General features: G+C 48.9%; 1 protein-coding gene across 4 annotated transcripts in view; it reads left to right on the plus strand.

Annotated features, from left to right (window-relative positions):
• Positions 1 to 15,334, plus strand: part of ALDH3B1 (aldehyde dehydrogenase 3 family member B1) — a 54,932-nt gene that overhangs the window by 28,032 nt on the left and 11,566 nt on the right. For 3 of the 4 annotated variants that reach the window (XM_029575485.1, XM_029575486.1, XM_029575483.1), the window contains 4 exons: positions 3,100 to 3,270; positions 3,698 to 3,808; positions 5,099 to 5,219; positions 5,670 to 5,755. In XM_029575485.1, coding sequence (XP_029431345.1) covers positions 3,109 to 3,270; positions 3,698 to 3,808; positions 5,099 to 5,219; positions 5,670 to 5,755 — 480 coding nt within the window. In that variant the 5' untranslated portion in view covers positions 3,100 to 3,108. Of the gene's footprint in view, positions 1 to 3,057; positions 3,271 to 3,697; positions 3,809 to 5,098; positions 5,220 to 5,669; positions 5,756 to 15,334 lie in introns of all 4 variants that reach the window. The other variant, XM_029575484.1, reaches the window with a different exon arrangement.

The raw sequence follows: 15,334 nt of genomic DNA on the forward strand, positions 1-15,334 counted from the left end.
TGGGAAACAACCGCTACTTCCCCAGCCACTGCATGTGACTGTGCCTTCATCAGTGGCTCAACTCTCCACCCAGGAATTGCATGAACTATGGGATTGGACCAATCACCTGATTGAGAGCGCCACTGACAGATCCAAGAAAGTTGTGGTTGCCCATAGGAGACTGTCCAGTTTAAAATTGGACAGAAAGTGTGGCTGAGTACTCAGTCTTTATGCCTGTGCCTTCCCTCAAGCCAATGGTACTCTCATGGCCCTCTAGGGCACCACCCGAGCCACAGAATGTGGCCATCAATGGAGATACTTTATATGAAGTTGAAGAGGTATTGGGCTCCTGTCGCAGGGGGAAGAGTACCTTCTTTCATGGAAGAACTACAGCCCGGAAGAAAATTCTTGGGAGCCAGCCTCCAACATCTTGGACCACAACCTCTTAAGAGACTTTCATAGTCGGTACCCAAAGCCTCAGGTAGGGGGGCTTAAGAGGTGCGTTCTGTTATGTTTGGTGGTCCGAACTCAAATTCTTGGCCGGGGGTTTCCCTGCTAGCTCCCAATGTACCCAGACTGGCGGACCGCCATGCTCCAACCTTCCATGTGAAAAGACTCCACTAGCCATAGCTGACACTCCACTTCCTAGGTGTGCTCACCGGCCCTTGGCCCTCTAAAAGGGCCACTGGTGGGCAAAGCCTCGTGGTGCCAGATGATGATGTCATAGCCCAAACCCTTTAAAGGGCTCATTTGCTCTTGCATTCAACACCTCAGCAACAGGTCCTCCTATCCTTAGTAGAGTGTGTTGCAGTTCCAGCGTCTTGTCTTCAGCCATGTCTTCTATGCCAGTAGTGTCTCCAGCCTTAGCTTTCTTTTTTGTGGTCCTCTTGTTCTTCTCCTCGCCTGCCTGACCTGCCTATCCGCCCCTTCTCTCCACTCAGACGGATATCTGTGTTGACTTTGCCTGATCTCAGATATGCTGAACTGCTCCCTGCCACCAACCACTGCCTGTTCCTGGATACATCTAACCACCACCTGCCTCCGACCATCACCTGTATTTTGGACTCATCTGACCTCTGCCTGCCTATGTCCCTGCTGTCCAAGGACCTCCACTTCTGCCATCAGCAGAGACCCTCCCTCGGGTGGAGCCCTGACACCCAAAGGCTCCACCCGAGGGAAACGAGGGCTGGTATAGGTGAACCTCCAGTTGGGGCTCTGCTTTGTCTGAGTCTGCCTGCTGACGGTGGATACCTCCTGGACTCCTCCTTGCAGATTGAGCCAATCCTGATTCAGCACAAGGGTCCACAAATGCAACAGATAGACTGGCTCCTAGATGGTCACACATTTAGGAGGTAGTTTTTAAAGGAGTTCCATACTATCGTAGCAGTTTTCAAAAGTCCACTTACACAGATAAAGTGCATGTACACATGTAAAACACAGTTTTAAACATGTAAATCCTTTTGACAATTACCCACGCTCCATTTGTTGAATGTGAAAAAAACATCTGATTTTACCCTTGTAACCCCTTTTTCATGGGTTGAATCTTAAGGGGCCCATAAAAAACAAAACAGTACAACCCCAGGCTAGCTCTGAAGTATTGACTCTCACAGTCATTTCTTCCCTGGGGGTGAGGGGTATTGTCTCTTGGGGGGGGGGGGGGAAGGATATCTTTCAAGGCCCAGGACTGGGGTGGAACCACTCCTGTGGCTGTGACTATTCGGAGTAGGAATGCTGACAAACTAGCCTGGACTCACTGGATGGGTATTCAAAATAAAGTTTACATTGGTTGATTGCAAAAGAATTAATAGGAGCAGGTAACAAAGTGTCCTGTTCCATCCAGGTTTGTCCGTCATATAGGGGTACTAGTTTAAAGAGTGGATGTGTCTCTTAGGGCATGGGGTGGATAAGTTTCCCACAGTGATTGGGGTGCCTGGGTATGGATGTCCCCTTTCCCCACAGTGCCCGAGGACCAAGGCCACTCCCGATCTCCAACCTGGCCGAGTCCTGTGTCCCCAGGGTGGAAACTCCATTGGGGGTCTCCAGACGATCTTCACTCCTCTTCAAACAGCTGTGTCTATAAACCTCTGCCTTGGTACTGCAGTAAATGCGTTATTAGTACTCTTGACTTTCCTCCATCAGCAGATCAAGGTTGTGTTTCCCTGTGAGCTCTCTGTCTTTCTGTTAAAGAGCAGTCTAGGTCAACTCTTTGGGATGGGAATCTGCCACATCTCACTTTCAGTAGAGATGAAGCAGGACACTTGAGCATCGTTTGATCCTGGGTCTGTAAATAAAGGATACAGTCCTCACCATATACTTCTAGTTAGGGTCTCTACCTGCTGGACACAGACTCTCGCTATGGCTTAATACAACAGGGCATATCAGCAGACAGTTTAAAGGCACAATTCCGAGCCAGTCCGAACCCGGCCCTTTCCAGCTTCCCAACAGCTGACTGTCCCTGATTATCAAGTGAACGGAGACCCACTGGTGCGGTTCATTCATGGACTCTTAGCCCCTATCCAAGACTGCATCCTTCCTGATATCCTCTTTCCTCCCTCCAAAGCAGTTTGATTTCTTCACCTTGGCTTTAGGGGACCAATTACCTCTAACTGAACTCTCAGCTCTTACTGCCTGAGAAATGTACTTCCCAGAAGGCTTTTTTCGAATGTGACCTCACTTCCTGTCAACTAAGCACACTTGAAGATTGCATCTTACAGAAGGCTTTTAAACATGAGTTCACCCCTTCTCTTGTCTCCAGTATGAAACATGTTAAGGGTTTTAACAATTTTTTTCTGTGACCTTGCTTGAATTGTATTGGTCTTTTGGTTAACCTGTTCTGGGCTGATGTGGTTCTCTGCTTTCGATATTCTGTGCACGAAAGTCTCAAACTGTATGTTTTATCTGCTCCGCTCTTGCAACTATTTTGCATTGCACTATTCTGCAGCCTCCAAAGATGGCGGAGGAGCGAGAACGAGCATAGTCCCAGAAGTCTTCTTTTTTTAGCTTTAGCTGCTTGGTGTTTCACAGGCTGCAAAGGTTCTGATTGGGTCTTGCATTTGACTTCCTTCCAATGGTCTTCAGCTGTAATGAAATAGCTGCTTGAACTCCCTCGTCTCCGTTCAGCCCCCCAGGATGTCATCTTACGAGGAGATTGTGAGCCGCCTCCGGACCAGCTTCCAGTCGGGGAAAACCCGGACGGAGGAATACCGGATCTCGCAACTTGAGGCAGTTGGATGCTTCCTGGAGGAGAAAAGGAAAGTTCTTAATGAAGCATTGGCTAAGGACCTGCACAAGGTGAGAGCCGGGGGGAGGGAGAGGTCAAGTGGCAGGGGCACGGATAGGTCCAACTCCTCTTGGGGGGGGGTTATTTCCATCCAGGAAAACCAGCTTACCTTATTTTAATACCTTTGAAAAGCTAACAAAGTCTCATTGATACAAAGGGGAAGAGATTCCTAAATCTCCTTAAAAATACAGACCTGTATAGGGAAACCCCGAGAAGCCAGACTGTGCGTGCAGTGCAACACTGGAGAAACAACAGGAATGCTGGGCTGTGCAAAATCCAGAGATATCAGAGGAGCCTTTCCTGGATTTGCTTGCCATGTTACATAGGATGGACTATTTCCTGTGCTTTGTGTGCTCTCTTTATCTGTCTCCTGACCTCCATGTCTTTCCCTCCCTTACTGCTAGGGTTCTGTCATTAATCTATTGACTTGTCTTGTAGTCTGTGTTTGAATCCGAAGTCTCTGAACTCAGCATGACGAGAACAGAAATCAACTTTGCCATCAACAATCTGAAATCCTGGATGAAGGACGAATATGTGGATAAGAACTTAGTAGGTTATTGAGCAGCTGAGAGAGCCGATCGTGTGTGTGTGTGTGTGTGTGTGTGTGTGCATGCGCGAGCGCGTTTGTGCACGTGTAAGCGATAGAGAGGCACTTTCAGCACAGAGGTATAAGATGATGCCCAGTGTCTACCTGATGCAGGACTCCTGCACCTGCCACACGGGGCGCTGCCAGCAGGTAGGGATATAATATTTAGTGTTACTACTTTTAAGGGTTAAAGCTTTGATGGAGGTCCACAAATCACCACAGAATTTGTCGAATTTTTGTGATGTTGGACTTAAAGCAAGAAAAGCATTTGACTAGCTGGAGATCTGTGTGAGCATGCTGGGCACAGGCAGCGTCAGTCTGTGTATGTTTGTATATAGGGTTGTGGATTTATCTGCATATATGAATGTCTTTGTGTGCATATGTGGGGGTGTGTGTATATAGGGGTGTGTATGATTTATTTGTGTACACATGGGTGTGTGTGAGTATGCATGGGAAGAGCAATGTTACAGGACTGATACACTACTTGCTCACATTTTGTGTAAAATGTATTTTCCTAATAAACAAAAATAGAGTTCTCTAGTGCAGAAGTTATAAATTTGCTTATCAAAAACCTATGCTGATATACAAAAGAAGGCTTTTAAATTAAATCTGAGTGAAAAAGGTGCCTTCACACAGCCATCACCCTCCAATCTTCTTCAACGTCAGGATACGTGGAAAGGCTTAAGGTTTGTAATCACTGGGCCCTGTTTCTCTATTTAAATTTATCAACGAGGCTCTAATGCCTTCAGTCTGAACGCGAAGCCTCGGTTGTTTGAGCCTTTTTGCTAAAGCTAAATAGCGCAACATGGCCGCTGCTGGAGGGAAAACCATCCTGGTTATATCCACTTCATCATCAGCGGGAAGTGGCTTTGATGTCATCTGTATATTTCTGAGAGGGGCAGTACTTTCTCACGCTTAGGAGATGCTGAGTAGACCGTGTTTATCTGGGCTGTATCTCAGTTTAAATGGTTTGCAATTAACTTCGTTTGAGTTGTTTTGCACTTTATATCACGTCACTGAGTGGCTACGGTTTGTAAGCCTTTCCATGTACCCTGACATTGAGGCTGGTGGTGGCAAAGTGACGGCACCTTTATCGCTCAGATTTAATTTAAAAACTCTCTTTTGTAGTGAAAGTTGTGGCATGTTGTTAAGTGAATGGGACTGTATTTTTATTTTATTTTTTTACATTTTTCTCCTTACTGGGTTTTTCGGTTTTTGTCCTCCATTTATAATAAAATGCATTTTCTTGACAGGCCACCAAACTTGACTCTGCTTTTGTCCGGAAAGATCCTTATGGAGTGGCCCTAATTATAGGGGCCTGGAACTACCCCATCCACCTAACCCTGATCCCACTGGTTGGAGCTATCAGTGCAGGTGAGCAGCATGGCTATGGGTCTCTGAGTCTGCCACCTGCTGGGAGAGGCTGGGACTGCAGGAACAGTGACCATCCTGCACCAGTCTTTACAGCCCCTTCTGGTGAGAAACCGGGACGTCCCTATGGCCAGCACTCCTGCACGTTTCCTACAGCGCTTCTTCTGAGAGAGGCTGGACTGCGGGAACTCCTGCACCAGTCCTTATACTACCTCCTGCTGGGAGAGGCTGGGACTGCAGAAGCTAGGACTTCCTGGCAAGCACTCTTGCACCCTTCCCTTCAGCTGCTCCTGCTGGGAGAGGATGGGACTCCAGGAGCTGGGAGCTAATGCTCCACCATTCCCTCTAGCACCTCCTGCTGGGAGGAGCTGGTACTTCAGGGGCCGCGAGGTCCCCTGAGGCCAGCGCTGCGAGCTTCCCTGCTGTGGCTAATGCTTTCTTTTAATGTTTCAGGAAACTGTGCCATTCTTAAACCATCAGAAATCAGTACAAACTCGGAGAAAGTCCTCGCTGAACTCCTTCCTGCGTACCTCGACAAGGTGAGACCCAGAGCAGTTTGCTGAGATTGACGGGCGTGGCCTTTCCCTGGCCCTGCAGTCTTTAGATATCACGATAGGCCATTGCTTGTAAAGCTTGCCTGTTAGAATCGAAGCCGTGGTTTATGGTCTGGAGTCGCTCAGACAAGAACTGGAAATGTTTTTGTGTGGGTCATCGCTTGCCTCCTGATTAATAACCCGGTCCAGCGTCTCCTGTGTGGGGAATCTGCAGTGCAAGACAGGACTGTACAGATGCACTTATGAATATTTGATATTACACCTTTTTCCAGAGTTGGTCTCAAGGGGGATTACAATAAATGTAAATGTATTGACAGCTCCAAAATCTTTCAAGTCACTTAGATTTTTTCCCGGTGCTGTCTCTCCTGCTCACCCTGTATCCCTTCAGCATTAGAAGTGCATTTCTGCAGTGCTTTTGTCCAGAGTGCTGTAGAGAGCTTGGCATGGGATCCGTACATCCAGCACAGGGTTGCAATCTTTTCTGGGCCAGATTAGCTTACTTCCATAGGTGGATCTTGGCAGGTGCCTGCCAGCACACCAAGCTTCACATCTCTACCCTTGTGAACAGTATCCTGTGGTCTTTAATGTCCATAGATCAAACAGGACCTCCCTTCGATATCTCTTCTGAAAGACAGCACTGTAAGAAGCGAATGAGGGCATTGAGTAGCACTGGATGAGAGAGAAGAGTGCACTGGGCCAGTCCTGGCTCGGAAGGAAAGTGCACCCCTGACACCATGCTGGGATGTTGGCTCACAGCTGGCTCAGCATGAACAGTGTTTTATATTTTGCTTTTCTGCACTTCAAAGCGAATTACATCTATAGTTTCCTAGCGTATAGACAGATGGACTCAGGACCAGTGGGTTTATGCTCCCCTGCCAGCAGATGGAGATGGAGCAAGCTGACGTCACAGTATATATAACCCTGCAGTGATCCCAGCCTGCCAGTATTCTCCGTCTCCAGCAGATGGTGGACGTGCATCTCCCTATGGGGATTGCTTTGAGCTTTTTGAAAGAAGAAATTTGAAATTCTGATACAGGAAAAGAAAGCCCCACTCTCCTGCGGTGATACCTAAAGGTCCCTTCCCCAGTTGATAATTCCTGAGGTGACTTCCATGGTCCTTCAGAGCTGTGCCTTGGTCCAGTTGCTGGGTTTTCCAGTGTGGCCACTGCTAGTTCAGTTGAAAGGCAGCGGGTGCAGGAGACTGAGCACGGTGGTGACGGCAGATGCCCTCTCTGTCAGGAGACTGTCTCTGTACTCAGCCGGTAGGTACAGAGATCAGGTAAGGTTTAAAAAAAAAAAAAAAAGGAGAGTTTTTTTTAACTGAATCAGAGACAGAGGGGTTTCAGGACTTCCTCCAGTCTCTGTTCTTGGCACACCAGGTTGATGTTCGTTCCCGCTCCCGTTGGGGTTGGGGAACTGGGCAGCCCGGCGAGTTGTGTGGTCCTTCGTGGGCTAGGCCCCGCACTTAGCTTTTTTTCTTGCACGCTGCTTGGTAGGCTGTGACGGCCATTTTTTGCGCGCTCTTGTGCGTGTTCTGCTGCCCGGTATAGGCCGTTGGTGTGCGCGCAGTATGTTGCCTCTGCACGTTGTGCGCTCTATTTTTGGGGGCGCTTTTTACACGCTTAACTTGGCACATAGGTTGTGCGTGCACCTTGCCGTGCTCTCTTCTAGGCGCTTATTTTTTGGGCTCGTTTCATTTTTGAGCTCGAGCCGTTCTGACACACATTTACTGCAGCGATGGTGCCGGGAAATAAGAAGCCTAAACGTCTTCCTATTTGTGCTGCCTGTCATATCAGGGCTTCTCAGCCTGACCTGGCTTCTAACCGGTGTCAGTGCTGCTCGGGGAGCGTTGTCTTCCTTGGATTTTGCTAAGCCTGGCTTTTCCCATTCTGATGATGGGTTGGTCATGGCCTTGACTGTTGGACGCCAGTTCTTGGTTCTCCCTTGATTGGCCCCTCTGCTGGCGAGGCCAGTTCTGTGGGACCAGCTCCAGCTCCTTCTAGGCTTGGTCTGGACCCGGCTGCTTTTTCTTAGATGGAATATTTTTTAAGACTTAGAAGCCTTTCTTCAGGCGCAGTCCGCCGCTTCCCTCATACCTCAACCAGTGGCTCCTCCCTCTTCCAGTCCTATGCTTGAGCGCCGGGGCTCGCCTCTGCCTCCTGCAGGTGTTCCTGACAGGAATGCGGATGGCACTGATGAGGTTGATCCTGATTCCCTGGAAGATGGGGACATTCCTTGTTGTGGTTCTTTCAAAGGCTGGGTGTTCCTGGTTCAGATGCTATGTCAGAGCTGAGGAAGAATCCTATTTTGGTTACCTTACATAAAGCCTCTTGTTTTTCCTGATGATGGATGCCATCCAGGAATTGATTGACCTGGAATGGGACGCCCCAGAGGCAAATTTTAAAGGGGGTCGGACATTAGAAGGCCTGTACCCCCTGGATCCGGCTGTGAGACAGCGTTTGCGAATTCCCAAAGAGGATGCTCTGGTATGTGCAGTGTCTAAGCAGACGACTATCCCCGTAGAGGGAGGAGCGGCCTTGAAGGATGTACGTGATAGAAGGATTGAGGCTATTCTTAAGCAAGCCTTTGAGGCAGTAGCGATGAATTTACAGATTGCCTCCTGTTCCACACTAGTGGCGAGATCTTATCTGCTTCTCTCCCAGGAGGCTGAGTCTGGAGGGAATTCCAGAACAGTTATGGAGCCTGCTGCCGCCTTCTTAGCAGCCGCAAGCTGTGATTTGGTCCGGACTTCGGCCAGAGGAGTGGCTTCAGTGATAGCAGCCAAGCGTCAACTCTAGTTGCGAAATTGGTCAGCTGACGCAGCTTTCAAAGCCAATCTTACCAAGATGCCCTTTAAAGGATTGCTCTTGTTTGGGAGCGAGTTGGAAAAACTGGCCAGTAAGTGGGATGAGTGTCTGGTGCCTTGGTTGCCGGAGGATAAGAAACAGTTACAGCGCCTCTTTAGTATGAGGGGTCGTTTCCGGGGTTCCAGGTATTTTCATCCTTACAGAGGGACGACCTTTCAGCAGACTTGGCCTTTCGGTAGGTCTCAGTCTTTTCATCCCCGGAAGCCCAAGAGAGGCGCGGGCTCGGGTGGTGGACTTTCCTGAGCTTCCCAACGAAGGTTTGCCGACCCACCTTCCGGAACCTTCGGAGGTGGCTCGAGATCATGTCGGGCCAGTGGGTCTTGGTGTGATACGCGAAGGTTATGCCCTGGGATTTCGCAGTATTCCTTGGGACATGTTCATGGTGTCCCATTGCCACTCCCCACAGAAAAAATTCACTCTTCAAAGGCTCCTCAGACCGAGGGCTGTGCTTCTGGTGCCCATGTCTCAAGAATGTATGGGGCAATATTCCATTTATTTTGTTGTGCCTAAGAAGGAGAGCCTCAGGGATCTGTATTGGGACCCTTACTTTTCAATATATTTATAAATGATCTGGAAAGAAATACGATGAGTGAGATAATCAAATTTGCAGATGACACAAAATTGTTCAGAGTAGTTAAATCACAAGCAGATTGTGATAAATTGCAGGAAGACCTTGTGAGACTGGAAAATTGGGCATCCAAATGGCAGATGAAATTTAATGTGGATAAGTGCAAGGTGATGCATATAGGGAAAAATAACCCTTGCTATAGTTACACAATGTTAGGTTCCATATTAGGTGCTACAACCCAAGAAAGAGATCTAGGTGTCATAGTGGATAACACATTGAAATCGTCGGTACAGTGTGCTGCGGCAGTCAAAAAAGCAAACAGAATGTTGGGAATTATTAGAAAGGGAATGGTGAATAAAACGGAAAATGTCATAATGCCTCTGTATCGCTCCATGGTGAGACCGCACCTTGAATACTGTGTACAATTCTGGTCGCCGCATCTCAAAAAAGATATAATTGCGATGGAGAAGGTACAGAGAAGGGTTACCAAAATGATAAAGGGAATGGAACAGCTCCCCTATGAGGAAAGACTAAAGAGGTTAGGACTTTTCAGCTTGGAGAAGAGACGACTGAGGGGGGATATGATAGAGGTGTTTAAAATCATGAGAGGTCTAGAACGGGTGGATGTGAATCGGTTATTTACTCTTTCGGATAATAGAAAGACTAGGGGGCACTCCATGAAGTTAGCATGGGGCACATTTAAAACTAATCGGAGAAAGTTCTTTTTTACTCAACGCACAATTAAACTCTGGAATTTGTTGCCAGAGGATGTGGTTCGTGCAGTTAGTATAGCTGTGTTTAAAAAAGGATTGGATAAGTTCTTGGAGGAGAAGTCCATTACGTGCTATTAAGTTCACTTAGGGGCGGATTTTAAAACAAGCGCGAATAGCCTACTTTTGTTTGCGCTCCAGGCGCAAACAAAAGTACGCTGGATTTTAGTAGATACGCGCGGAGCCGCGCGTATCCGCTAAAATCCTGGATCGGCGCGCGCAAGGCTATCGATTTCGTATAGCCGGCGTGCGCCGAGCCGCGCTGCCTACCCCCGTTCCCTCCAAGGCCGCTCCGAAATCGGAGCGGCCTCGGAGGGAACTTTCCTTTGCCCTCCCCTCACCTTCCCCTCCCTTCCCCTACCTAACCCACCCGCCCGGCCCTGTCTAAACCCCCCCCTTACCTTTGTCGGGGGATTTACGCCTCCCAGAGGGAGGCGTAAATCCCCGCGCGCGCCGGGCCGCGACCTGGGGGCGGGTACGGAGGGCGCGGCCACGCCCCCGGACCGCCCCGGGCCGTAGCCATGCCCCCGTACCCGCCCCCAAAACGCTGCCGACACGCCCCCGAAACGCCGCGACGACCGGGCCCGCCCCCCGACATGCCCCCCTCGGAGAACCCCGGGACTTACGCAAGTCCCGGGGCTCTGCGCGCGCCGGGAGGCCTATGTAAAATAGGCTTCCCGGCGCGCAGGGCCCTGCTCGCGTAAATCCGCCCGGTTTTGGGCGGATTTACGCGAGCAGGGCTCTGAAAATCCGCCCCTTAGAGAATAGCCACTGCCATTAGCAATGGTAACATGGAATGGACTTAGTTTTTGGGTACTTGCCAGGTTCTTGTGACTTGGATTGGCCACTGTTGGAATCAGGATGCTGGGCTTGATGGACCCTTGGTCTGACCCAGTATGGCATATTCTTATGATCTTATAAGCCTTTCTTCTGTGGCCCTGGCTGGGCAGGATAACTCGCAAGATTGAAGGCCACAGGGGGCCAGTACTCCTGGTGGTGCCGGACTCGCCCAGGTGTCTGTGGTATGCGGATTTGCGACAACTCATAGTGGAGGCCCCCTTTCATCTTCTGCCACACATGGATTTGCTTCATCCATGAGGATCTGACTCAATTCTGTCTTATGGTTTGTCCCTTGAGAGAGCTCGCCTGTTAAAGCGTGGTTATTCCTCTGTGGTGATTGCCACTTTACTTCGCGCTCACAAGTTCTCCACTTTCTTGGCTTTTGTGCGGGTTTGGAGAGTTTTTGAGGCCTGGTGTGAGGAGCGGGGTCTTCTTCCTTGTTCACTCATTCTGGATTTTTTCCAGGATGGATTGAATAAAGGCTTTGCCCTTAATTCCTTGAAGGTGCAGGTTGTGGCTTTTGCCTGTTTCAGAGGCCTGGTGAATGGTGTTTCCTTGTCCTCTCATCCTGATGTGGCCCATTGTTTGAAGGGAGTGAAGCACCTTAGGCCTCCCTTGAGGTTACCAGTTTCATTGTGGAGTCTTAATTTGGTGCTGGACTTTTTCACGGGCCCTACATTCCAACCTCTGCGTAGCCTTTCCTTACGGTTGTTGACCTTGAAGACTATGTTCCTGGTGGCTCTATATTCTGCATGTCAGATTTCTGTCTTGCCAGGAGCCGTTCCTTCAGGTGACTCCGGGGGCGTTACAGCTGTGTAGTGTTCCATCCTTCTTGCCCAAGGTAGTCTTGGACTTTCATTTGAATCAGTCCATCTCCTTGCCAATCCTGGATAAGGTCAGGGAATCGAAGGAGTTTCGCTTTTTGTGCTCCTTGAATGTTAAACATCTTGTCGTGCAGTATCTGGAGGTCTCCGAGTCTTTTCGTAAGATGGATCACCTGTTTGTTCTCCATGGTGGGAGTAAGCAGGGCGCTCCGGCTTTGCAGGCTACCATCGCTCGTTATATTAAGGAGATAGTCATGGCTGCGAATGTGGATGCTAGAAAGCCATTGCCTACTCAGGTTAGGGCTCATTCCACTAGGGCTCAGGCAGTGTCATGGGCGGAGGTTAGTCTGTTGTCTCCCATCGATATCTGCCAAGCTGCGACTTGGTCCTCCTTCACACCTTTTCCAGGTTTTATCATCTGGATGTGCAGGCCCGGGAGGATGCAGCTTTGCACATGCGGTGTTGACTGGACCGCAGGCAGCCTCCCGCCCTGTCCGGGAGTAGCTTTGGCACATCCCACTGGTCCCGAGTCCATCTGTCTATACGCTAGGAAACGGAGAAATTACTTAACCTGATAATTTCATTTTCCTTAGTGTAGACAAATGGACTCAGCTTCCTGCCCTTGGCTACTGCATGACTGTGCCAATAGCCCTCCTGTGGGGCTCTGGGTCCCAAGGGATTACTGATAAATATTCATCCAGTCCCTAGCATCTTACGCGAGTTCCGTGCTTCTTGTTAGTTGAGTACAGTTCTGGTTGCCTGTTTTTAATCATGTGTTTAATCACGTTTTTTGCTAGTCTGTCCACAGTTGCTTTGAAGTCAATACTGGCAGGCTGGGGTCACTGCAGGATTATATATACTGTGACAGGGGATTATATATAGTGGGGATTATATATACTGTGGCAGGGGAGCATACACCCACTGGTCCTGAGTCCATCTGTCTACACTAAGGAAATCAAAATTATCAGGTAAGTAATTTCTACAATATTTCCCTATCCCCAATCTAAGGCCTAGATTTGCTAAACTGCAATAAGCTGATAACACGTGAGATTGCATGTTTTTAAACTAAATTCTATCCTTATGGAAATTTCCTGCTTTGCATGCATAATGTTGTCCCCCTTGGAGCTTCATATATTGCGACCCCCCTAACTCTACCGTTGATATCATTAAAGCCTTTCAGGTATCTGAAGGTCTGTTTCCTATCTCCCTGCACATATTCAGATCCTTCAGCCTCTCCTCATAGGTCTTCCAATATAAATCCCAAGCCATTTTGGTTGCCCTTCTCTGGACTGCCACCATCCTTCTGTTTTGGAGATACAGTCTCCAGATTCAGCACAGCAAAGAACTGTACAGGGGCATTATCACCTCCTTTTTTCCCTGCTGGTTATTCCTCTCTGCATGCCAGCATCCCTCTGGCGTTGCTTTGATGCCTTCACATCTCCAGACGCTATCACTCCAAGGTCCCTTTCACAATCTGTGCGTGTGGTAACTCGAGTGGCAGCGGCTTGGGAACAGCCAGAGGAAAAAAGGAGGCAGACTCTGAAGTTTATTTACAGTGAAAACAAAACAAATTAGGCAACTCACCTCGAAGTTTAGTTATCTCAGAAATAACAAAAGGCCAGAGCCAAACACAAAAGGTAGGCAGCTCACCTCGACTTCAGGCAACTCACAGTCCTTACACACATCAGGTGTTAAACTTCGTGTCATTCTCCAAGCTTAAACGTAGAAGGTCGTAGTTCCCCGGGGCCTGCTTTCTCTTCTAGGCCCTGAGGTCTTGTTCCCTGGTGAAGATCTCCCTTCACCCAGGATCCTCTGTGGGTCTGAAACGTAAGGAGGACCAAGTGAGACTGCTGTGCCCTTCCCTTAAGGTGGTCTGAAGGAGTTTCCTGTGAGCACTGCCTCACAGTGCACTTAAGTATTTCACCCCCTTTCACATATGGTTCAGTTGGATTACCGCACCCCAGATGCAGGACTCTGCACTTCTTGAAATTGAATCCCAGCTGCCAAATCTTCATCCACTCTTCAAGCTTTCCTAAATCATTTTTCATTCTCTATTGCAGAATCATCCATAAATAGACAGAATTTTCCTTTTAACCCTTCTGCAACATCACTCACGAAGGCATTGAACAGAACCGGTCCTCGTGGCCCTCCAATTAACACCGTTTTCTTTTCAGAGTAGGTTCCAGTTTGCAATCCACACCACCAGCCTCGCACCCATTCCCAAGCTTCTCACTTTGTTCATTAGCCTCCTGTGCAGGACCGATTCAAAAGCTCTGCTGAAAGCCAAGTGCTCTTCCTTGATCCAAATCTCTGGTTACCCAGTCAAAAAAAAATAAATCCCAGATCCATTTGACAGGACCTTCCTGCCGCTGTGCAGGGTCTGGGGATGATCAGTAACTCTGCTGAGCAGGTTCTGGGCCTAAGGTTGCCAGCCGGCTCTGGGTCAATCAGAACATGCTGAGCCTGTCCTAGTTTTACCCCGAGTAATCACAATTTCCTTACGATGAGACAGTGGATAATACTACCCCGGGGGGGCACAATAGATAGTGGTAGGGAGCCAAATCCTACGTGAGATCAGCACAGCATCCCCTGAGGTGCCCTTTGTATAAATCTGTTTATTAAGTAATAAGCATGATACAAACAATTCTCGGCGCACGTTTATTTCTGACGTGCACCAGGGCGACAGGATGAAAAGCATTCTGAGATTTTACAAATTTCACCCCAGTAGAAGACTTCCATATATCTAATACATAGTCCCTTAGGTGCTCATCTCAATCCATCCATGAGAGAAGGAACAGAGGACATTCCTCAGAGGTGGTTGTGCACTAAGCTTCTCGCCTTGGGAGTGCGTGATTATAAATATTTGTTCCAAATTGCCACAAAGCACTATTTGGTTTTAAAGGCTCGAGTAGTATCGACATTGTCCACCTGCATTCATGCATGGAGCGTTATTTCTCCGTGCCCCGTACACTGGCGCCACAGTTATTACATCCACACTGACAATATTGCCTTTTCCCCCCCCATGGGGCACGGCTTCCGAAGGATCACTCTTACCAACATTCGGGAAAGCATCCTGATAGTCAAAACGCACTCCCTCCGCGTGAAGGGAAAACGGTGTTGGGATATAGAAGATCCTTGCTTCACCCAACAAGCCAGTTCCTCCTATCATGAGACAGTGGGGGCAAACACACAACTGAGGAAACAAAAGGGTCAAACTATAACATCCACCCACTCCACTAGATGAGAGCAACAGGTCCACAGTGGAAGTCTGCATCACCGATCTGTCAGAAAGCAGAGTCAAGGACTAGGCCTCAAGGGCCGTCCCCAGCTGGACTATTCTGTTCTGCTGCGGCCACGTTATCCCTTACTTCCTGCAGCATTGTAGAGATGGGAGGACTTCCCTGCATGAGCAACCTTCAGCTTGGCTGGGTACAGAAGCAGGAACCGAATCTGGTGCTCATGCAGCGCCAAACACAGGGATGAGAAAGCTCTCCACAGGCCTGATACTTTAATGGGAATAGTCCTAAAATCCTATTATCTTCCAATCCCCCACCGTCGGCTGCGAACCTGGGCTCGGCGCACCACTAGCAGCACCGCAGCCTTTGGTAATGAAGTTCAAAAGCAGGCGATGACCACCTGGGCCGTCCTTGCTTATCAACCTGCGGGCCCAAGCAATGCGCATGCTGTATTAGTAC

The sequence above is a fragment of the Rhinatrema bivittatum genome, chromosome 13 (genome assembly GCF_901001135.1).
Source record: "Rhinatrema bivittatum chromosome 13, aRhiBiv1.1, whole genome shotgun sequence".
Classification (NCBI taxonomy): Eukaryota; Metazoa; Chordata; class Amphibia; order Gymnophiona; family Rhinatrematidae; genus Rhinatrema; species Rhinatrema bivittatum.